General features: G+C 40.4%; 1 protein-coding gene across 4 annotated transcripts in view; it reads left to right on the forward strand.

The window, feature by feature from the left end:
- Dip2c (disco interacting protein 2 homolog C) overlaps positions 1–25672 on the forward strand; it is a 470240-nt gene that overhangs the window by 348311 nt on the left and 96257 nt on the right. For all 4 annotated transcript variants that reach the window (XM_045151604.1, XM_045151605.1, XM_045151606.1 and 1 more), the window contains 7 exons: positions 4135–4258; positions 4606–4715; positions 5235–5337; positions 7946–8010; positions 11356–11449; positions 11588–11707; positions 13521–13635. In XM_045151604.1, coding sequence (XP_045007539.1) covers positions 4135–4258; positions 4606–4715; positions 5235–5337; positions 7946–8010; positions 11356–11449; positions 11588–11707; positions 13521–13635 — 731 coding nt within the window. The remainder of the gene's footprint in view (positions 1–4134; positions 4259–4605; positions 4716–5234; positions 5338–7945; positions 8011–11355; positions 11450–11587; positions 11708–13520; positions 13636–25672) is intronic.

A 25672-nucleotide genomic window follows, 5' to 3' on the forward strand; every position in this document is an offset into this window, starting at 1 on the left:
GAACATATGGGTGTGCCCTTGTATGTGTGTATATTAGGGATACTTAATGAGGCCAGCTTGGCCAAACATTGATAATTGTTTATGCTAATAGTTGATGTTGGATACATGGTATTTATTGATGCTTTTCTCTATATTTTTAATTATTAAATTATTATATTTATTGAGTAAAGTATAGAGCTAAGGAAAGGCACCCATGTGGCTAGAGATCACAAATGAAGGACCTGGAAATAAACATGGAAAGACAAAAGAAACTTCAAGGACCTTCTGCCATGTAGGAAGCTGGAGAGGATAAAGAACCCATGTGAAATGTAAGGGCTAGGGTCCCTCCTGGCTGAGCCAACCCAGGCAGGCCTAGCTGAGGAAAAACTCACCCAGAGCCTGAAGTTCTCAAGTGGCAGAGGACCTGCCCTCCCCTTGCAATGGTATTTATAATCTTTTTATGGTGGGTGGTTGTTGTAGTCAGGTTCACATTGCTGGTAGAAATCCCCTAACCAAGAGAAGCCTGTGGGAAAAGGAGGTTTATTTTGGCTTATAGGCTCGAGGGGAAGCTCCACAATGGCATGAGCAGAGAGTGGACATCACCCCCTGGCCAACATAAGGTGGACTATAGAAACAGGAGGGTGTGCCAAACACTGGCACGCATCAGGGCTTCAACCACTGCAAAGGAACTCCAGATGCATACGTGCCCTTGGGCATCTGGCTTACGTGGGTCCTGGGGAATCAAGCCTTGAACCAGAGTCCTTAGGCTTCACAGGCAAGCGCTTAACCACTAAGCCATCTCTCCAGCCCTCTAATAAAACATTTTTCAAAAAGAAGATTACTTGATAAATTTGTCTTAGTGGTAAAGAACATTTCTCTGGGTAGCCTCTTTGTTGCATACTATAATCATCCTTGAGCTTACCTATGTGCAGTATGTTTTGTCTTGATTCTGTAAAATAACGTGTTTGAGATGACCTCATTTGAGGTTCATCTCTCTGCTACATCTTACTGTTTTCTTACACCACCTGCTGAGAACTAACAGCTAAGTCAGCCGTTTGAGTAGACAGGAGATGAGGTTGAATAAACACTCGTCGTTTGAGGACAACAAGTCCAAAATGAGATCATAGGAGACTTTTCATAAGAGAAAAGGAATCCCTCATGCAGATGTCAATATATTCTGACTGAGGCTTGGCCTGGAAGGGATGACAGTGGTTCAGAGACATTGTCATACTTTCCTGATTGATGTGATACTATGAAGAGTTACTACCATTAAAGACTAAACACGAGAACTTTAAAGACAATGGCCTAATCAGTCAACTCTTTCTGTCTTGAAGAAATTATGGAAGTCGTGAGAAAGATAATCCAGTTTTGGTATAGCTTTTCTTCAACAGATGTAGAGCTGGAAACAAAGTGTTATGATAGAGGAAGTTGTAATCTGCTGCTCTTAGAGGCAGAGGGCTATGGGGTGGTTTTAGTAACACAAGTGTGGCCCATCTCAAGTCTAAGCATGTTGCTGTGTCAGTATGTATCTGAGAAAGAGGCTGCCTGCCAAAAACATGTTTATTTGCAGCGGAGGGCAGGGAGGGGGACACATGGAAAATGATGTACGTCTGGGACAGTTCATCTCATTTAGCATCCAGAGATTCAGCCACTCTTTCCCTGGCTTGGCTGCTCATCCACCCAGATACCTTTCCAGGGAAGGTCTTTGTGGGTTGTGGAAGCCAATGCTGCTGGTGTGGAGCCAGACATCCTGCCCTCAGCATCATGGCCTGAGGTGTTGAGGCCTCTGAAAGGCTGTGCTTCCCCTTTGCTTTATTGCAGTGTGCTCAGCCATCTGTAATCTTACTACAGCAAGGTGTTGGGTGTTGAATATGGAAGGCTGCTGGTGAGACTGGCTCTTTAGCATTTGTGTTTAGTGTTGCCATGTAAGGGCTGGAAGTGACTGAACTCCATTCTTCTGAAGAGCTGATGTCTGGTGGATGCTGGGTAGGAACTTCTTAAAGGAATAGGAGGAGCATGTGAGGACCTTACTTTGGGCTAACTGCAGCTTCAGCTTCACTGTCTCTGCTCCCATGTGGCATTCAAAATCTCTATTTTATGGAGCCTTTAGGCATCTTTGTTGGTACATAAATTTGTTTCAGCAGAGTGGGGAGTGCTTAAATCATATATGCATATTAAGAGAAAGTGTGGGAGAAAGTGGGCTCCTGGCTCTATGTCCAAGGCCAGAGTTCACACCTTGTTGTCAAGTGTCTATGTGGATGCTTCATGTACCTGTGGGTAACTGAATCCAGCCACTTCCTGCTGGGAGATAGCTGTGGCTTGTGCCTCCTGACTAAGTGTGACATTCACAGGCTTGAGAATGAGCTAGGTTCCTGCAGCTAAAACCTACCTCATCAGCTTGGCGGCAGAGCAGCATTGCTTACTAATGCGGTTATCAAGGCACACTGCAAAACCATATCATGACTTCACTTGCCAGAGTGAAAAGCCCCACAAGAATATCTTGAAAATGAGGACTTTCGTGTTGAGGTCCATACCTTCTCTCCCACTGTGTTGAATAAACAAGTGTAGACTGCTATTCCACATAAGGAGATGAATTTACTGTGGATTTTAAAACTACCCTAGGAAAAGCATGAACTAAAAACAGTTTATAGACAATAGCTACACCCAGGTGAGAACTCTAACCAGTGGTTTCCTGGGACAGACCATAGAATCAGCAAGCCTGGCCCCTGCTTCTCACCAAGTAGTGCATGGGCTTACTATGAAAAATTCACACAGAGCTGAGTTTGGGGTGTAGCCAGGACTCTCACTATGTTCTGACATTCTGTGATCAGCAATACTGGCCACTCTGGGGTTTCTGTTTTACTGTCAACTGCACAGTAGCAGAGTTGGTATGACTTCTGGGAGAAAAGGTGAACTGAGCTGATTCATTGCTACTTGTATGTCTGCCTTGGAAGAATCTAGGGATATAAATGACAAAACTCACACTGGGAGGCAGTATCTGTGGCTGCTGCAGCTGGCCACAGCCCTATCTGGGGTGTCTGCTGCAAGGTTACATTCATTGCTAGAAACTTGGTGGTATCCATGGCTTTCTGTCTCCAAAGTTGCTGCCCTGTGTCCACAGCCCATTTCAGTATGTGTGGGTCACTTCATTGAGATGTGATGTTCTCCAGGTTGGAAAAGTTAGCCCATTTTTCTAGGTAAAAATGGCTTTGCCTGGTGTACCCTACCAAGTATGTCATCTACATGTCTAGGCTTTAAATATTTGTAAAAAGGTATTGGGTGTTTGTTTGATAGGTACGAAATGTTTCTGGGCTGGTGAGATGGTTTTGTGGTTAAAGGTGCATGCTTGCAAAGTCTAAGGCTCACATTCATTTTCCAAGCCACCCATGTAATTTAGATGTATGAAGTGGTGCCATGTGTCTAGTGTTTGTTTACAATGGCAAGAGTTCCCAGTGCACACACACACAGACACACACACACACAAATAAGTAATTTTTAAAAGTGTTTTAATCAGCCCATTCTAATCTCCACAATAATTAAGCATTAGAATCATGGTCTTCTAGAACTGGAAGATAACGTAACAGCAGGATTTCAGTGAGTACTTTGCATAGAGGCTGCTTGTTCATTCTTCAAAGCAAGCATGTGAGAAAGCTGTTCTTTCCACACCCATTGAACAGGGAACAACACTGAGTTCCATACAGTTTACTGGTGGCAGGACTGGGTTTTATCCCAGTTTTCCAAACTCCCAGGTTCATATCATGTATTATTAGTTACTGTTCAGAAAGAGACAAGAGAAGGCATTGTTTCTTTTTATTATTTTTTATTGTACATGTGCATATATGTGCCTCTGTGTATACATGAATACATATTTGAGGTGTGCAAAAATGTGGATGTTGGGTATCTTCCTCAGTAGCTCTCCACTTTGATTCTTTGAGACAAGGTCTCTCACTGAAACTGGAGTTCACTAGTTAGGCTAGACTAACTAGCCAGTAAGCCCCAAGAATTATTTTTCCAGCTTCCCATTGAGGGATTACAAGCACATGTCACATCCTCCTGTTGGCCTAGCAAGCATTTTACTATCTCCCTAACTCCTCATATTTGCACAGAAAATCCTTTGCCATCTACCTAACTCTTTTCTTGATTATCTTCTTTCAGGATGCAGGGAGCCAGCAGATAGGTTTCTTGCTTGGAAGCTGTGGTGTTACTGTTGCCTTGACAAGTGATGCCTGCCACAAAGGTCTACCAAAAAGCCCAACAGGAGAGATCCCACAATTCAAAGGTATGCCACAGAGCCTCTGAGAATTCACTTTCCCCCTCGGGTCCTTGTGTCACAGGCTGGCTCTTCACCTGGGAAGAATGCCCTGTCAGTTTCAGGACACTGCTTTCTTCATGTCAATATCTTTGATTACATACACAGCTCATAACCTGTGGGCTGGTATGATATAGCTCATGATGTCTCAGGCACTCGTTTAGCTGATGCTGTCTTCATTTTGATGACATGGAAACATCAGATATTCCATCTATTCTAAAGTGGCGTTTGAAAGCATGCCATGTGAATAAAGAGGACTTCTACACTTATTTTCTGGTTCCTCCTGAATTAAATAGAATTTTTCGTTTTTTTCCAAGGTTGGCCAAAGCTGCTATGGTTTGTCACAGAGTCAAAACACCTCTCTAAACCTCCTCGAGACTGGTTTCCACACATCAAAGATGCAAATAATGACACGGCTTATATTGAGGTGAGCCAGATACTGTCCTTGTCATTGTTGAGACAAAACACCTGACAAAAGCAACTTAAAGTGGAAGGGTTCATTTCTGCTTACAGTTGGGCATGGCATGGAAGGCATCACTGCAGGAGCATGAAGCAGCTGATCACATTTAGTCCACAGTCATGAAGTAGAGAGAGATGAATGCTGGTACCTAGCTTGCTTCCTCTTTTTCGTAAAATCCATCCCAGACATGGAATGCTACCTCATATTTAGGGTGGGTCTTCCCATGTCAATTAACCTAGTCCAGAAAAATCCTTTTCATGGTGATTGTAAATCCTATTAAGTTGATAAATGAAATAAAACATCATACTCTTGGTCTTATATGTGTGCTGGAAGAAGAATAGACATGAATTTATCATTACACCAGCAACTAATCAGTCTCTGACATTAATAGACATGTGGTTTCCAAAATAACTAGAAATGCTATTGAATGGGAACCAAGGCTTTGTCACCCCAAACTACTTGCCCATGTTTTCTTTGTCATTCCAGTACAAGACATGTAAGGATGGAAGTGTGCTTGGAGTGACTGTAACAAGGATCGCACTGCTCACGCACTGTCAGGCACTCACGCAGGCCTGTGGCTATACAGAAGGTATGGGTGTCATTGAGACTCCTGAGGATGTGGGTCTGGGAGATGCCCTGTTGATCAGGGATGACTGATGGTGTGCCAGACTGTGTGTTTCCTACTAGTCACTGTCAAGGTAGTGTTATGTGCACAACTCCATTCACTTTGAACTGACGGAATTGTTGAGTTAGTGCATTAGTTCTGACTGGCTTACCCAACAGGCATAGGGCTTTGGCCCAAAGTTCCAGGTCACAGTGCTGGCAGACATGGTTCCTGGTGAAGTCTCTCTTCTAGGCTTCTACATGGCACCTCCTTGCTTTGTCCTTGTGGCATGCTCCCTACCTGGGAGAACAATTTCTCATTTTTTCTTATAAGGATGCCAATAAGAGCCCCACCTTATTGTCTTCATCTAATATTACCTCCTTGAAGGCCCATTCTTATAGAGGAGTTAGGGCTTCACTATATTGATTTGGAGGTTCTCATTCAATCTCTAACAGTTGATCCCTCCCTGCATATGAATATAGATCATCTCTTTAGAAGCTTTTGAAAAAACTTTTATTTTATTTACTTTACTTGAGAGAGAGAAACAAGGAAGGAGAGAGAGAGAGAAATAAGGGGAATGGATAGCCATAATAGAGCCTTCAGTTGCTGCAAATGAACTCCAGATGCATATGCCACCTTATGCATCTGGTTTATATGGGTTCTAGGAAATTGAACCTGGGTCCTTTGGCTTTGCAGCAAGTACCTTAACCAGTAAGCCAACTCTCTAGACCTAGATTCATTTTTTTTAAAGTTTCATATTTTACTACAGTCTTTGATATTAGATGAGAAGCTCTGAGGGTAGAGTTTCTAAGCTCTGCAAACATTGGTTGCCATGGTGGAGGCTAGTTGGTTTAACTGGTGTGTTTTCTTCTGAATGGAATGACTATGGGAACCAGAGATTGGGCAATAACCATGGTAACAGCTGTGCATAAGCACAGAGAAGGAAGGGCTAAAGCAGATCCCTTGAAGAATCCCTAGCTTGGTGTCCCAGATTTTTGTCTACACCATGGCTATAGTACACATCCCACACTAGCTTCTCTTTCTGGAGAAGGTAGTAGTGCTCCCTGTCTATCCAGAATGAGATACTTTCCTTTCTCCTGTTGTTCCCTTGATTTTCCTACCCTGCACTTTTTAAGAACAGTTCCTCTCCTGGGCATGTCCGTTCCATGGTCCTAATTGGAGATGTAGCCTCTAGTCAGCAGTTCCCTTTTTGTCAAACCTTGTTACCTATGTCCTGGCCATCATACTTTTAAGGTCCAGGGCTATTATCCTGTAGGTATCAAGCAAATATAAATATTTTCAATTCCTTTGTAAAAAGGAGTCTAGGATATTTTCTTAGTGCATGTCCATATTTTAGTTTCTGAAAGGAGAGCAGGAAGTTGGATGCTGAGCCCTTAGTGAGCATTGTAAGTAGTAATGAGGAGAGTGGAGGACATGGTGTTGCTAAATACTCGGGGCACTGAAGGTTGGCCATGGAGCCTGTGTGTAGGCAGCTGAAGCTCTCATTCACCTGCGTTGACAAGAAAACTTCAAATGAAGTTTGGAGTCATTACTGCCAGGCTTTTTATCTTTGTTACTTCAGTCTGGGATAGTAATTGTTTTCAACCTTTCAACATTTTCTTTGTTCTCCATTTTGAAGACCACACCTGATAGTTCTTGAACTTTCTTCTGTCCTTGTCTTTCTAAGACCGTTCTCCTTTATTGTCCCACTCACACCTTTGGAGCTGTCTGATGGAGCTATACAAACCTATATGTTTCCTAAAACTGGCTGACCCTCTTTCTATACAAGGCATGCTGCTCAGTCATAAGAAACCATGTGAGGGAAATGAAAAGGCATTTCTTCACAAGAAAATAGAAGGGAGGGAGAACCTAAATATAAAAGAGAGGAAATCAGGTGGCTTTGGTTTTTTGTTTGCTTTTTAAAAATATTTTATTTATTTACTGGAGAGGGAATGAGGGAGAGAGTGAGGGAGAGAGAAAGAGAAAATGAGAGAGAATAAGTATATGAATGAGTACACCATGGGGCTTGCTGCCACTGCAGATTAATTCCAGATACATGGGCCAATTTGTGGATCTGGCTTTGAGTAAGTACTGGGAATTTGAAATAGGGCCTACAGGTTTTACAAGCGGCCACTGAGCAATTTCCCCAGCCATTTGTTTGTTTTGTTATTTTGAGGGTCTCACTATGTACCTAGGCTGGCTTTAAACTTGGTATAACTCTTAGCCTGGCCTTGTGACCCTCCTCTATGGTAGCCTCCCACATGCTGGGATCATTGGCAAATGCTACCACATCCAGTGTTACCAGTGGAAAACAGTTTTACTGTTTTTCAGTGATGATGTGATTATTACTTTATTATTATTATTAGTTATTACTATTTATCTGTCTGAATATTGTTCTGGAAACATACTTTAGGCCTGGTAGCACTTTTCATTGGTCTGATGAAAGGCTGTAGAACTTTTATCAAGACAGAGTAAAGTGCTGTTTTTCCAGTATACACAATGACTCCCTGGGGCAATGTTTTTTTTTTTTTTTCTTATAATTTCATCCATGCTACTGTCATAAGTAAAACTTTTGTGACTTTCTCTCATACAGCTGAAACCATTGTGAATGTTCTAGACTTCAAGAAGGATGTGGGACTCTGGCATGGCATCCTGACTGTAAGTGCCTCCCCTGCTTCTTGCCTTATTGGGTATGTTGATGACATGGGTGTGCCCTGTGTCTGTACTCAGACTATGATTTGTTTATGAGCCAGCTTAGGCAAGTTACCCATGTTACACAAAAATAATCATGTTGGAAGTCCTGTATTGTCCACTTTGCCTGTTTACAACACAGAAAGCCAGTTGGCCTCAGCAGTTACTTTCTTTATTGAGTGTTAGACCCAAGTTTTGAGTCATAGCTACAAGTGTAATGTTCTTAAGAGCCACATCTTCCCCTTTGGGCTTTCAAGATTTCATGCTTATGTTATCAGTACCATGTCTGTGTTTGAGTCACTTTCTCATGCAGCTTATTTGCCTAGAATGTTCTTACTATTTTGTTTTCAAGAGTCAAGGTATCTGCTATTCCATTATTCTACAAGGGTAAAAGGATTTCACAGACTCCCTTGAAGATGAAACTTTAGCATTCATTATAAAGAGACATTTGTCTCATTGTTAGTGCCACTTGCAAAATGCTAGCTGTGGGCACTTTAGTGGACAAATGACCTTACTTATTTAAGGTATTCTTGGCACTTCAAAAACATGTGCTTGGAATCTCATGATACAAGTATGTTGTAGAAGAATTGTTTGAAGCTCCACTGGCTTCTGTACCCAGTAGTGTTCATTTCTAATTATCAGGATGCTATTAGGTGCTGACATGCAGAAATAAACTTTGCATTGCTGGCACACTGGTACATGCTGGTGTAAATGAGTTTGGAGTTAGAATACTTGAAAACTGAGTTTGTGGATCCATCCCCTGTTCTAGGTGTGATTCCAATGAATGTCATATCCATGTGTGCAAAAAACTTAGCTCTTCAACACTGGGAAGTCAACTCAGGTCTTAATATAAACTAGGCATTCTAGCACTGAGCTACATCTCAAGCCTTTTAACTTGCTTTGAGAGATGGTCTCACTAATGCCCAGATTGGCCTTGATCTTACAATCCTATTGCTCCACCCTTCCTAGTAGCTAGTATTACAGGCACCACAGCCCTAACAAGAGTCATTTGTTGACAAGCGCCAAATAGGAATATCTGATGTGGTTGGCATGTCAGTTATATGGCTTCATCTTTACCAAGCATATAGCCCACCAGCATCAGATCCTGAAGAATAGAGACTATTATTATTAGCTACAACCAATTGTAGGATATGCTACCATTCTCATTATACTGTACCATCTGTGATCCTGCCTGCTGTCCCTCTGTGATAGCATCACCCTCTCTGTGCAAGTACCTCCTTTTTTGACAGTATCACCTTGCTTGCCATTGTCTTAGCAGTTGGCAGTTTGTGAGTCTCATTTCTTTTTTTTTTTTTTTTTTTTTTTTTTTTTTTGGTTTTTCAAGGTAGGGTCCACTCTAGCCCAGGCTGACCTGGAATTCACTATAGTATCTCAGGGTGGCCTCGAACTCACGGCGATCCTTCTACCCCTGCCTCCCAAGTGCTGGGATTAAAGGCGTGTGCCACCATGCCCGGCTATGAGTCTCATTTCTTGCCACCTTCTAATGCCAGGTAGTTGTCTGACCACATAGATGATGAGCACTTTCTGCCTCAGACTTAGCATGCTCTAAGTTCCCTCTCCTAAGCATTGAGTGGCAAGGAGCCAGGTGAACTGGGTTTGCATAGTTCCGTCCTGGCCACATTCCTGGGGGTGTGTACATTGGTCTTCTCAATTTTTTTAAATTTTTTATTTTTTTGGTTTTTTGAGGTAGGGTCTCACTCTATTCCAGGCGGAGCTAGAATCCACTATGTAGTCTCAGGGTGGCCTCAAACTCATGACAATCTCCCTACCTCTGCTGCCCAACCACTCCCTTCTCCTCCCTTCCTAAACCCTTCCCAGGCCCTAATAACACTACCCTATATTCTACTTCTTTGAGGTCAGTATTTTAGCCCCCACATATAATTGAGAACATATAGTATTGTTTTATTGTGCCTGACTTATTTCACTTAACATTATATTCTCTAGTTCATTCATGGTGCAACAAATGACAGGATGTCATTATTTTGATGTCTGAATAATATTTCATTAAATGTGTGTTATAATCTTCTTTGTTCATTAATTCATCAGTGGACATCTAGGCTGATTCCATATCTTGGCTGTTACATATATTGCTGTAGTGAGTAATTGAGTATGTTAAATGTTAAAATCTCTTTAACATACTGATTTATGTTCCTGTGTGTATATACTTAAAAGTGGTACCCATACACTCTGTACATAACTAATTAAAATGAAGGGAATATTCTATAAAAAAAAGTGTTGTACTCTGGATCACATAGTAGTTTGTTTGATTTGAGCAGTCTCCAGATATTTTTCCATTTTTGCTATACTAATGTATATTCCCACCAATATTGGATGAGATTTCCCCTTACCTTCATCCTACCAGAATTTACTTTGTTTTCCTTATTGATGATAGCCGTGCTAGCTGGGATGAGATGATATGTCATCATGACTTTGGTTTTCATTTCTCTCTTTGGCCAATAACTTATCCTCTTTTGAAATATGCCTGTTGACATGCTCTGAGTGAAAGGTAGTATTTAGAAAAGTATTAGAAAAAAATTTAAAGGGCTGGAGAGATGGCTTAGCAGTTAAGTGCTTGCTTGTGAAGCCTAAGGACCCTGGTTCAAGGCTTGATTCCCCAGTTCCCACATAAGCCAGATGCACAAGGTGGCACATGCATCTGTAGTTCATTTGTAGTGGCTGGAGGCCCTGGTGCACCCATTCTCTCTTTGTCTCTCTACCTCTTTCTCGTCTGTCACTCTCAAATAAATAAATAAAAATAAATGTATTAGGGGAGGCTGGAGAGATGGTTTAGCAGTTAAGGCACTTACCTGCAAAGCCTAAGGACCAAGGTTCGATTCTCCAGGTCCCATGTAAGCCAGATGCCAAAGGTGGCACATGCATCTGGAGTTTGTTTGCAGTGGCTTGAGGCCCTGGTGCACCCATTCTTTCTCTCTCCCCCCCTTTTCTGTCTCTAATAATTAAATTTAAAATATAAATAAATCAGAGAAAAGTACTAGGGCTTAAATTCTTTGACCCTATCAGAAGTAGCTGAAGAGAATGAGGACAAGTAGAGAGGATAACTTCTGAGAAGTCACTTTATTATAAAAAAAATTGTACCAAGATACACACCGATAGTATCAAGCTATCTACTTTTCCTCTTGAGTTAGTTTCCTTGATTGCCCATGAAGCTCATGTGCTTCCATATATGTATATGTATGTGTATATATATATATGTATATATGTATATATATCTATCCCTGGCCTCAGAACAGCCATCTCTGCTCACGTCTTTTGTTCATCCATTGATTGCAGAGTGTCATGAACATGATGCACGTCATCAGCATCCCGTACTCGCTGATGAAGGTAAACCCCCTCTCCTGGATCCAGAAGGTCTGCCAGTACAAAGGTTGGTCTCCCAAGGGACCCATGGGTGCTTTGGTGACAGAGATGATTCATCATCCCCCCCATGAATCACACTTACCTGTCATTTTCAATATCAGATAGTCTGAAAGTGACATGTGATAACCTCTGTTTTTCTTTCTAGCAAAAGTGGCATGTGTGAAGTCGAGAGACATGCACTGGGCACTGGTAGCACACAGAGATCAGAGAGATGTCAACCTGTCTTCCCTCCGCATGTTAATAGTGGCTGATGGAGCAAATCCCTGTAAGTGAAGCATCAGTTATAAAGCTCAAAGACAGGCAATCCTCAGAGCTCCTTGCTTTCCACATGTCATTGTTGCTTTGATGTTTCTTCAAATCTTTATCTTGGTTGAGGCTTTGTATTACAATAAACAAGCAGCATTATTCATAAAGGTGGAATAACATAATGTGTAAGAGGCCCTAAGAAACATACTAGTTCTGTAAGAAAACTTCCTGTTTGAATTTTATTTTCTCAGCTGTATAGTGGTATTCAAATCATAAAGTTTTATGAAGAGTAAACGAGTCAGTCCTTAAGTATAGATCTTTGGCATGTAGCCAGTGCTCAAAAATGAATTTGGGCCAGGCGTGCTGGCACATGCCTTTAATCCCAGCACTTGGGAGGCAGAGGTAGGAGGATCGCCATGAGTTCTAGGCCACCCTGAAACTACATAGTTAATTCCAAGTCAACCTGAGCTAGAGTGAGACCCTACATCAAAAAGCGTAAAAAAAAAAAAAATGTGTGTGTGTGTGTGTGTGTGTGTGTAAATAAAAATCTGGGGTGGATAAAGTGTCACATGCTTTTAATCCCAGCACTTGGAAGGCAAAGGTAGGAGAGGAGGATCGCTGTGAGTTTGAAGCCATCCTGACTCTACCTCAAAACAAAACAAAAGTGAATTTAACTATCTTATGGCCTACAGTATTTATTGATAGCTATAATAATTTGCCATTGCTAGTTGAGCTTCATTATAAAATCCTTTAACCAGAAATACCCAGATAAAGGACTGTAAAGATGGCTCAGTGGGTAAAGTGCTTGCCACACAAGTGTCAGGATTTGAGTTGGGGTTCCCAACCCCCATATTAATGCTAGTAAATATGATGGCCCCATCTATAATCTCATCCCACAAGAGGTAGAAATAAATGATCCCTAGGTCAAGCTGGCTAGATCAAGGAACCATTGAGCTCTGGGATCAACTCAGAGACCCTGTTCTATAAATAAATTAGAGTGATTAAGGAAGATACCCAAAGTCAACCTCTGGTCTCCTCATACATAAATATACATATATTTATGCACCGACATACGTATATGCCCTCACATATACAAAGAAAAGATCCAAAAAGAAATATTCACATAAAGTTAATTAGCACCTTTACAAAATACTCTTAATAAACTTTCAGAAACATGTTGAGTGAAATCAGCAGCTAGATAGCTTGTTTTTGTGAGAATAGTCTATAAAGTCAGAAATTGAGAATAGTTTATAAAGTCAGAAACCATGGGAATAAATAGAGGGGAAATGAGTGAATGATTCTGGCTATCTGTGCATTTCTAAACCAAAGCAGTATATGCTTTCTTGACTCCTGATGAACTAAAATGAGCCTATAAATGGATACCATTGATTTATAAAAATAATTCGGTATACTGTAAGCTCATCGAATAAACATACTACTCTGTGATGTTATAGATTGAAAGCAAAATAAATCTGTGTTTGAACAACAGTTATTTCATAGATTCCTAGTAATTAATGCAAGTTTTCTTTGTTTAGATTTATACATTTTCTGCAACTTGCATATTAAAAGTGGTGGCACAGATTTTAGAAAAGTACTGATGTAAACCCAGCAGTCAGTATATAGGTGTTTTAAAAATACTGAAGTTATAAATTTCAAGTTCTTGACTCTCATTGTGACATAAATAATAATTGTACTAAATGAATTATTTCTCCCTGCTGCCTAACTCCATTTATACCTAAGTCCTAACTTTAGAACTGTTTGATATTAATGAGGTATTTTGAAGTCAGTCACAGTGCCACACTTGTCTGATCAACATCCCTCTTTCCCTCCAGGGTCTATTTCTTCTTGTGATGCGTTTCTCAATGTCTTCCAGAGTAAAGGCCTGCGACAGGAGGTCATTTGTCCCTGTGCCAGCTCACCAGAGGCCCTCACTGTGGCCATTCGAAGGTACTGGGTCACAACATTTACCATAGACAGTTGTCCTGATGGAGCAGCCAAAAGGGGCTGAGAAATTACAGTACTTATTAATGTTAATGTCAGAAAGAAAACAGGCTCTAATCTTTATAAGATGATTTTATTTCTCTCTTATGTGCAGGACTATATTCCTGTCAATTGATTTCTCCTTATCTCCAGTTTCTCTGAGTTAATAGCATTCTATATAGGTGTAAGTGGACCTGGCCAATCTTCCCATTGCAGGTTATTCTGGTTTCCATTGGCTTGTATCAGTTTCTGGTTTAATGTGAGGATGGAATGGAGTAAATGTTCAATGCAGTGAGATTTTTGTAGCTAAACATATGAAGCTTGTGTCATCTTTACTTTTTGCTTTATGGAATGATATGCTCTAAAAACCTGCGTTTTTTGAGCCTTTGACTGACATGCTGTTACATCAAGTGCTCTAAAGGCTGAGATGACCAGATATCCCACAGCCTAAGCATTGGGGTACTGTTTCTGGAAGCAGCATTATTCAGTGTTGGTCATAACTCACTTGATCATGCTTCCAGCCAACATAGCAAATGAGAGGGGAAGTACTTACAGAATTACAATGTATCCTGAGTGAGAAGATGAGAAATGTCCAACATAGTAAATTAGTACTGGGAAGACCCTATCACTATCATCTTTAGTTACAACTGGCTGTCAGTCACCTCTCCAGCCTCTCAGTTGTCAACAGTAGCATAAAGAATTATGTTTCTAACGTACAGGTATTTCAAACTTATAGCTTGTTTTTCAATGCTTTGCAGTTCTGCCTATATAGATTTTATTCTAAGTATTGCACATGTATCTAATGATGAAAATGGGCAACATAGACACTCAGTGTTCAAAAGACATAAATTTTTCTTTGTTTCACTAAAAGATGGAGTTTTCTAAAAATGCTTGCTGCACGAACATAGTAGTTACTTTCCTCATTGCTGTGACAAAAGTAACTTAAAGAATTGAAGGATGTATTTTGGCTCATCGTTTGAGGAGATATAGTCCATCATGGCAGGTATGTGAGGCAACTGATCACATTGCACCCACATTCAGGAAGCCAACAGCGATGAGTGCTGGTACTTAGTTGGCTTCCTCCTTTCTCCAACTGGATCTCCAGTTGGTGGATACTGCTGCTCACATTTAGGATATGTCTTCCATTTTCAGTTAAACCTCTCTGGGGTTTCCCTCTATGGAGTTCCCTCACAGCTACATGCAGAGTTGTGACTCCTGCTTGGTTCTAAATGGAGACAAATTGGCAATGGAAGTTTTAACGTCACAAAGAATTTCCTTAATGGCATGGGCAATGTGAAGCAGGTTTGCTGGATGCCTGCATGGAGACTCGATAGAGCTGTGAGGATGAGCTGTTGGTTGTAGTGGAGATGCTGAGACCACGAGATGGCTTCTAAGGAGAGAGAGCTACCATCCCTGATGAAGTTTTTCAAGACTGTGAGTAGCCTAGCTGGAAACTCCAGAGACTTGTTGCTGGTTAGAATTACGGAACTTGGAGACTTGTCCCTGGTTAGAGTTGTTTGACTTGGAACTATAGAGTTTGATGTTTGCCCTGTTTAAATCTTGTATTATTTGAATATTTCTTTGCTATGCCCCATGTCATTTTTTGCAGTGTGAATGTTTAGTCTGTGCCATTATGAGTTTGGGGGGATTTTAGTAATATGGCTCAGTTAAAAAAGAATTAAAGCCTCATGGAGGCAGTGGAAAAAAACAAAACAAAACAGAATTTCCTTAAGCAAGAAAACCCATGATGCTCGTAGGTGTTCCTTATATTATTAGGTAGACTAAGCAACTACAAAATTGACAATGTGTTCTGTGCATGTGTATGTGGTGTATTTGTGTATGTATAAATATTCATATGTGGATGGTATACATGTGTATACATTAATATGAGGGCCAGAAGTCAACATTGGGTATTTTTCTTAATTGCTCGCTACTGTTTTTTTTTTTTTATTTCATTGGTCAGATTAATGAGGGACTAAGTATTTTTTAAATCTTTTTTTATTTTATTTATCTGAGAGAGAGAGAGAGAGAGAGAGGGAGAGAGAATATGGGTGCACGAGGTCCTTCAGCTGCTGCAAACAAATTCCAGAAACTTTGTGCCACCTTATGTATCTGGGTACTGGGAAATTCACCCTGGGTCCTTTGGCTTTGCAAGTGAGTCCCTTAGTCACTAAGCCATCCCTCCATCCCCTATATTATATTTAAGGCAAGAGACTTGTACTGTACCTAGACCTTATAGATTCATCTAGATTAGCTAGCCAGTGAGCATAGGGATTCCCTATTTCCACCTACCCCTCCACTTGGATTATATCTGTGTATCTCCAAGCTTGACTTTTACCTGTGTGCTGGCTTCAAACTCAGGTCCTCAAAGTTGTGTAGCATTTTACCCAATGACTCAACTCCTAGCCAGACGTTGAAAAAAATTTAAAGTATCTGTAATCACCATTGGCCTAGTCATAAATTGTGTCTATCATGTCATTTAAGTGGGTGATGAAATGTGATATGACCAGCCAGAATCCAATCTCCATTTCTTGGGAGGATTATACTGTATATGTTCTCTGAATAAGTTCCTGACATATTTGGTTTTATAGTACAAAACACTCAGGGTTTTACAAAAAAGAAGATTTGTGTTAATAATAATTTTCTTCTGAAGTAAGCTTTAAACACATGTCTGATTTAGCTCCTTAGATACCAAGAAGATGGAGCCTCAGCAAGCTTGGGTAGGAGCTAAATATCCAGGGTTCAGATTTGAGCTCAACCTGACTAGTGTTTGGACACATGACTCGCTGTATGTAGGGCCTCAGTTTATTCCAGCAAAAAATATTTGTGAATTGGATATAATCATCTCTAAAATTTGTTCTACACATAAATATTCAGGATTCTGTGGTGCTATGAAATAGCATTGTGCCCACTAATAGATTCACAAGTCCCTGATCCACATGAGCAGAAAATCGCACTTATGATCAGATGATTTGCTGATTTGCTTTTCCTAAAAATGTACTCTGCTAGTAAGCCATGTATTGTGGATTATGCTAGAGTTACATGGCAGAGGGGAAAGAGATAAGCCAAAACTTTTAATCCTTTTCTTTAAAATCTTAAAAGTTGTTAAAGTCATTAAAAAAGTGTTTCTCTAAAAAGATTAAAGATTAAGTAGAGTGCTTGCCTACCATGCACAGGCCCCTGTGTGATCTCTAGCATTGCATAAGCTGGTCGTTATGTATAGTCTTAGCACACAGGAGAAGTTCAAGGTCATCCTGAGGACAAGAAGTTTGAGGGCAGCCTGGTATACATGAAACCATATTTTAAAAGGAAAGAAGGCTAGCAGGGACGGATAAAAGTTAAAATAGAATAAAGGAAGGAAGGAAAATTAGGAAGAAGGGAGGGAGGAAAGAAGGAAAAATGAAGGAAAGAAGGAAGGAAGGAAGAAAGAAAGGAAATAGACCATCCAAATAGGCATATTACGTCTTGGCTATTTACTAAGTTTTTCTTCTATGGTCTGTGAAAGGATGCCTCCATTGTAAGGGATCTCAAGCATAAAACCTGAAAATACAAGCATGGTAGATAACATGTAAGCACATAATAATTTTGTCAAAGGCTTAATGCCCCTTCAGTGATAAGCAATGTACATTGAGGTTTCCAGACCCTGTTCCTGAAGAGTTGAGCTGTTCTAAGACAGCGTAACTACATCTCATACATTAATCAAAGATGGTATTTTACAGGAGGTGGTCATTGCAGCTGCCTCATCAGCTGGCCTTGCCTTTCTTTGAGTGGTGTGGTTTCTGTGTGCAGATACTAAGTAGGTATCTGCTCAACCCTTGGTGTCCTTCACATATCAGACTGCAGCCACTCGGCCATAGGTATATCTCAGAGGTCTTGTCATTTAATAGAGAAAAACAGAACAAGAGCAGGTGTACTGGGCACAGCAAAAATCCTCACCATGTCCTTCCAGTTTGAACCACATTGCCTAATATTAAGTGGTGGTGCAAAAAGGCATGTTTTTAATTTTACTTGTTTTTTTAAGTGTGGTATGTGAATGTGTGTATACTGTTTCATATATGTATAGTTTCATGCACATTATGAGCATGTGTTAGATGCCACAGGGTGAGGTTACACAGTTGCCTTCCACTTTATTATTTTTTAATTTCTTTGTTAATTGAGAACTTTACTGTATGAACATATTGCATATTGGTCACCTTAATTTTTTACACATAGTCTTTTGCTAAATCTAGAGTTTTATTGATCTGGGTAGACTAACTAGTGAGTCCTAGGGATTCCCTGTCTCTGCCTCTGAAGGGCTAAGATTACCAGCTTCTACTAGCATGCCCACTTTTGTATGTGGCAGCTTGGGATCTGAACTAAGGTCCTTATGCTTGGTGACAAGCACTTACTTCTCATTGAACCATCTCTCCAGCCCCTGGAGTGGGCTTTTTATCACAAGACTTAGATGTCATCAAAGATTGTCACCAAAAAGGGTCTAGATTCATCCATTTCATAGGATACCATTTGTTTTCAATATGAGGTATTTTGTATAGTGTTGACTGGGCAGGAAGTTAAAACACATGATGGTATCACTTAGGCTGAATTGTTGGTTTTATTTCTTTTCCTGAAGTTGAACTATTTTTAAAGGTAATAGGTTAAAAGGGAAATGGTTTGTAATTTGTAAAATGAAAATATTAGTATCTAATTGTAATTCCTTTGATGACATTTTCTACCCCTCAAGGAATGTACTTATTCATATGTATTTCACTTGCTTGCATCCAACCTTTGGCATATCTAATGATCCCATCGCAAGCTAGTGTATGTCCTCTTGGGCTCTATCACTCACACTTGTAGCTGTAGTTACTACAGCATTGTCCCTAAACATGCAAGGCTGCAATTTTGTGGTGTAAGCTGGTGCTTCCTGGGTTCCTAGAACCATCACCACAAGAAACTATAGGAGGTGGACATCTTTAAAAGTAAAAGGAAGCCAGGCGTGGTGACGCATGCCTTTAATCCCAGCACTCGGGAGGCAGAGGTAGGAGGATCACTGTGAGTTCGAGGTCACCCTGAGATTACATAGTGAATTCCAGGTCAACCTGGTCTACAGTGAGACCCTATGTCAAAAAAAAAAAAAAGTAAAAGGAGAGAATAATGTAAAAATGGTAAAGAGATGCTGTTGCTGGCACACTTCCTGCCCAGGAGCAGTTTATTGTAATTCCCACAAGTTGCATTATCCTCTATTCTCTGGAAGTAAAGCAGAGTATCAGGTTGAATCCTGGGCTCATTGAGTAGATGTAGAATCATGATAATGTGAAGAGTCTAACTATTTTGTGTGGTTGGTTGTCTCAAATGGTTGGGGATAACACCCACTTCTTAAAAACTCAATTCCTACTTAAAAACTGGGACTAAATTGCTTCCATTAAACATCCACATGATCCAATTTCTATCTATGGTTTTATTTTACTTTGTATTTTCCAAATTACATGGAATTTTCTAAAGGGATTTCAAAGTGAGAAGAGGAACATGGCAGCTCCCACAGGGTCCTGATTAATCTTTCCATGAAGATATTCCCTCACCCTTTCCAGTTTTAAGAGATTATCTCTGTCTCATGGTGCCATCTCCCTTCCATGTATGTTCCACTGTACAGAATGCGAAACTGCATGTATAATTTCTGCTACCTCTATCTCCATTCACCATCTTGAAGGCATCACATCACAGGGCAAAGCTACTTAAGATCTTGAACACTTTGTCTGACTGAACTTTGCTTATCTGCCCAAAGACCTTTTTTTGGTTTCCTTGAGAGTTCTGGGAAGCTGGTACCTAACTGGGGTTGGTCACTGGCCCTGGTGTGGCAAATGAGACTCCACACCTATGTCCTGTACAATGTTTTCATAACCACCCATAAAACAAAGAAACAAAAATGGGGTTGTGTTAGTGGGCAGGTTCTGTCTTCAAGAGCATTTGAGTAAGGAAAATGGCCCAAGCTTGAAAGAAAACTTCAGAATACCACAACATAGTTCCCTTCTCACCCAGCACTTTTTTAATTACATCTACATCTTCTCTACAAATTCTCCTCCTCTCTACTTCTGTAACTTAGGAACCACAGATCCAATGTGGCCTCTTTAGTGGGCATAGGTGCCAGTAAAGAATATGCCATATGGTCCTGTCCATTTTCCCGTCTTCCTCTGCTTTCTACCTCCTTTCTGATTCTGGGCTTTTGTATTCATCATGTTTTCATTAGTAGTTATTATTTATTTTCAAGGAGGGGGGAGAGTGAGAGAGAGAGACAGAAAGAGAGAGAGAATGGGTGTGCACCAGAGCCTCTAGCCACTGTAAACCATCTCCAGACATATGTGTCACTTTGTGTATCTGGCTTTATGTGGATACTGGGGAGTCAAACTCAGGTAGTTGGGCTTTGCATGTAAGTACCTTAACTGCTGAGCCATCTCTCCAGCCCAGTATTTATTTATAAGACAGACAGTTCTAATTTTGGGAATACAACAGTAAAGCCACAAGTACCTGCTCACAAATGATATGTTGAGGGAGTCTACTTCACATCAGTCATCTGAAGAATGAAGAGCTTATTATAGAAAGCAGAGAAGCTGGACCTATTAGTTTCATCTGACAGAAGAAGCAGAGTATATTGGGGCACAGTTTGAGAAAAAAGTTCCTGCTTCACTTTGTACATAAAATTCTCTTGGAATTGCCAGCAGAGGCAGACTTGAGAAATTGTGGAAGAAGCCCATGTGAGCAACACCTGCCATTAGCACTGAGTAAACAATCTTAACCTGGAACTCTGTACTACATTGTGAATAAGATGGGAAAATTACCTATCCTGATATGCCATTGATAGTTAGGAAAGATAATTTTATGATAGGTTACTTCAGTGAATAAACAAAAGATGTACAGTCACATTATGGCAATAACTTCAAGATTTGTCTTCCAAATCTGTGCTTTGTAATCAATGCTATACTCATATATCATTTTATCCAGGATAAAATGGATTTTTCATGGCAATTCATGGGAATCTTTTTTTTTATGAAGACATTAAGGTATTCTTCCCAGGAGAATCACATGATTGTCCTGCCATATCCTTTTTTCATCTTCCCTCAGTATTCTACCCCTATGGCTCATTAATATTTTGAAAAAAATCAAACAGGAGTTAAATAGATGGCTTAGCAGTTAAGGTGCTTGCCTGCAAAGCCTAGGGACCTAGCTTTGACTCCCCAGAACCCACATAAGCCAGATGCACAAGGTCACACATGAACAAGGTCACATATGCACACAAGGTGGTATACACGTCTGGAGTTACATTGCTGTGGCTAGAGGCCCTGGCATGCCAATTCTCTCACTTTCTCTCATGAAAAAAATGAAATAAACAATTAACTATTGAGGGCTGGAGAGATGGCTTAGTGGTTAAGTGCTTGCCTGTGAAGCCTAAGGACCCCGGTTCGAGGCTCAGTTCCCCAGGACCCAGTTAGCCAGATGCACAAGGGGGCGCACACATCTGGAGTTCATTTGCAGTGGCTGGAGGCCCTGGCATGCCCATTCTCTCCCTCTCTCTCTCTCTCTCTCTGCCTCTTTCTCTCTATGCCTGTCACTCTCAAATAAATACAAATAAAACAAAAAAATACTTAAAAAAAGAAAAAAATCCATTAAAAATTTAACTATTGAAAAATCAAAAAGTCCTGCATATGCTCTAGTTACCCAAGTCTGGAATACGTCATTTAGATGCAGGCACAGTTAAGATGGCTTTAAGTTAACTACCATCTCCCATGGTCTGTGGATATAGTCCCTTGGTCCTGTATGTGATCCCTGTACCTGTGCCTCCTAACAAGATCTTGTGTGTCTGTTATCTATTGATTTCATTCTTTGTCAGTTCTGACCACCTGGGTGAAATGTACTGGGGAAAGCATCCCATTTAGCTATTCTCTTGCATAAAACAAGACCATCAAATATTCAGGATAAAGGTGACAAATTTGAATTCTAAGCTCTTGCTTTTACTGACTCCATAGTTTTAGCCAATTAATATTAAAATTTGGGGAGCTTTTCTGTAAATGTTGAACACCCCTAATGTGAAAATTCAAAATAGTTGAAAATTTGAAGGTTTGTGAGCCCTGATATGACACCACAAGTAGAAACTTACTGTCTTGACCTAACATATCAGATTGTAGTCAGAATGTAGGTACTGAAACACAGTTCATTCAGCATCCCCCAAGATGGGGATAGCCCCCTTTAGTTCCAGTATTTATTTTCCATGCACATCTGGATCTGCCGCTCAAGCACATTCACACAGAATAATAACATGCATGTGTTCGAATAGGCATCCCAGTGTGTATATACTGTGTATATTTGGTTTCTGCCATATAGTGTAAAGATAGTGTAGTTTGTGTCAAAAAAAGAAAAGAAGGAAAGAAATCATGATTTTTCTGTAGAGAACAATAGCGGGAAAAAGATATTTGTGTTTAACTAGCACACACAAAGCCAAGCTATTGGAGAAATTGGACAGCATTCCATGGGAAGAGGGTGGTATTGGAATGACCACCACATGTGAACTGAAGGTAAGGTATCATCTGTTAGAATTCTTTGCTCAAAGGGGTGAACAAACTTAGATACTATGTAAAGCTGGGAAGGAAGCCCTTGATGGTGTGTTGAAAGAGTGTGTCAATCATTTGTCACCATTGCAGTGCATTCATGCCACTTAATGACCTACTGATCGTGAAACAAACAGAAATCTGTCACCACTGAATGAAAAGGAAAGGAAATTGAAAATTTCCATAGGCTAGTTGTACAAATTTAAGAAAAGACACAGCAAAGAAAGGTATAATATGTGCCTGAAGTGCCAACTACTCAGGAGGCTAAGTTGGGAGGCTTGCTTAAACCTAGGAGCTGAAGACTAGACTGGGCTGACTAAGTAGCTATGAAGACACCCCTGCCCAAAGGTAACACCAATACAAGGTCATAATGCTGATAATACTTGATTGATTGTTATTGTTCCAGAAACATACTAACTGTAGTTGGTGAAATAGTCTGTATCTTTCTCGTTGTTTTGACAAAAGACAGTTTAAGGGAAGGGCTGATTTTGGCTTACAATTACAGGAATATAGTACTTCATGGTAGAGAAGGCATGGTGCAGGCGCATGAAGCAGCTGGTTATACTCAGTCCACAGTCAGGAAGCAGAGTGATGAATGCTGCTGCTTATTCTGCTTTTTCCTTTGTATTCAGTCCAGAGCCTCACTGCATGGAACAGTGTTGCCCACAGTTAGGCTGGGTCCTCCTATCGCAGTCAACCTAATCTAGAAAATCTCAGACTTTCACAGAAATTTGTTTCCATGGTCATTCTGAATCCTTTCAAGTTGACAACCAAAGATTAACCATCACATAGTTCCTATAAGGATGAAAGTGTGAGGCTGGGGAGATGGCTCAGTGGGTAAAGTGCTTACCTCTGACACTGACCACTGGCCTGTACACACATGTGCACACCTGCAAACATGTCTACCCATGCACATAGAAATATGCATACATACTGCATATACGTGCCAAAATGATTAAGGATGTGGGGCTAGGGAAATGGCTCAGTGGATAAAGTGCTGACCATTCAAGCATAAGTACCTGAGTTTGAATCCATAGCATCCATGTAAAAAAAAATGCCAGACATACTGATGCACATGTATAACATAATCACTGAATTATGTACTACCAACAAGCATGTCTCACACTCATCACATGTAAAATTTAACAGCTCAAAATAACACACATTATATCACAGGGAAAAAGCAATGTGGTCAGCATAACTGAGCAGTCCACAGGTATCCCAAAATCCTAGGCCAGTTGTCAGCAGTGGAAGGTTACTACATCCTCTGTTTTCAGTGAGAAACCTGGAAGAGAAGTTCCTCTGCAGATGAAGCACACACTGTATGGTGGCTTGAAATATTCCTCAAGACCCAATTCCCTTACGAACAGAAGATTTTTTTTTTTTTTTTTGCTTGAAAGTCCCTCAGTCTTACAAACTGACATGGCATCTTGTGCAGTCATGAATCTGTCCATCAGAAAGTCTCACCAATTTACCATGCCATCTCTTGGCACTTTGCCCATAAACACCACATTTCCCATCATTATCACCATCACCCTGACTCAGAACATTTAAGCTCTTTCACCATGAGGTAAAGAATAAATAACTGGTACCTCAGTGCTAAAGCTTCAAACTTCCATATACACTTCCTCCACCCTGGTGATAAAAGTCCAAAGATCTAATTTTTGTGTTAGGAAATCAAACAACACTTTTTTTTCACCTGACATGGACTTTGCCAGTGTCACCTCTTCATTCATCATCACTGAACACAGCTCCAGGCCAGAGTCTGTATCAGTTGCATTTATCCTCTTTGTGTTCCAAACAGTGGAGACAGCATAGAAAACATACTTTTCCTTTGCAAACCTTCCACATCTGTGCCTCTCTTCACTGCTGTGAACATGCTAAGAAAATACTCTTATGCTTATTCTTTTCATCTATTGATATCCTAGTCACATGGCTATACTAATAAAGTCACATTGTGGGGAAGCACATGGCAAAAACATTTTTTATTTTTGGTGGTTTTTCAAGGTAGGGTCAAACTCTAGCCCAGGCTGACCTGGAATTCACTATGGAGTCTCAGGGTGGCCTCAAACTCACAGTGATCCTCCTATCTCTGCCTCCGAGACAAAAATATTTTTAATGAGAATTTCATCTGAATGACGAGAGAACAGTTGTCCGAGAATGACAAAATCTTGCATGTTTCACCCAGTCCAGCTTCGCTGCAGTGAGCAGAAGCTGCCAGTATGAAATGTTTGTGAAAACAATTTTAGGAAAGACATCCCTAGTGATCCATGCCTTTTTGTCAGCACCAAGAGCAGACCAATAACAATTTCCTCTTTTAAAATAGAAAGCATGTCAGCTTCTGCCTATCACAGACTTCACACTTTCAGGGTTCACAGCATGTCCCTGTCACATTCATTCCCTGGAGACATTCTTAACATGTTCATATGTGCACGAGTGCATGTGTATGCAAGTATGCACATGTGTGTCAGGCCATAGGGTTTTCTTAAGTCTTTTAACACCATATTTGTTGAGATTTCATTAACCTAGAACTCACCAATTAGGTTTGGTTAGCTGGCCAGTGAGTGCTAGGGATCCTTCTATCTCTGTCCTGAGAATGCAGGTGCCTGCCACTTTTACATGGGTACTTGGGATCTAGCATGCTTGAAAGGCAGCCATTTTACCAACTGAGATATCTCCCCAGCCCTGTTGACACCTTTTTCCTGATTGCTCAGTGGTCACTGACTGTTTGTCCTACACCAAAAGTCTTAAAATACTATGTAAAATTACCCTTGGGCTATATAGATAATGTATATATGAAACATAATTTTGTGTTTAAACTTGGATGTTATCCTCATTCTCTCCATATATACAAATACTTCCAAAATTAAAAAAAAAAATTCACAACAGTTCTCATCCTAAGCATTTTGAATGAAGAATACTCAACCTCTAATACATGAGAAACATGATTTTTGTTTTTGGTGGTACTGAGAATTGAACATAGAGCCTTACATGATAGACAAACTCTAGCACAAAATTACATTCTCATCCCTTAAATCACAGATTTTTGAAATGTTGCTTTATCCAAACAAAGTACTCAGAAGTACAAGTGCCATTCCACTTAATTTCCTGTGTGTATTTCAAAGCAATAAATACCTATAACTAAAACTGAAACAGTATAGGTCTCACTGTGTGGTCCAGCCTGGTCTTGAGCTCATTATGTAGCCCAGCATGATCTGAACTCAGGATCTTATTTCAGCTTCTCTAGTGCTAATATTGCAGGCCTGTGTCACCATGCCTAACAAGACTATTTTTTGACATATACTAAAAGCTGGTAAAACAAAGCAGCAAACTGTGATTGATGTTAGAAACAAAGTGTAGTTTCTAAAATCAACACTTTATTTCTGAATAACATGAAGTTATTTTCATTGACTGATTTCATACCCTAGAGG

The sequence above is a fragment of the Jaculus jaculus genome, chromosome 6, assembly GCF_020740685.1.
Source record: "Jaculus jaculus isolate mJacJac1 chromosome 6, mJacJac1.mat.Y.cur, whole genome shotgun sequence".
NCBI lineage: Eukaryota > Metazoa > Chordata > Mammalia > Rodentia > Dipodidae > Jaculus > Jaculus jaculus.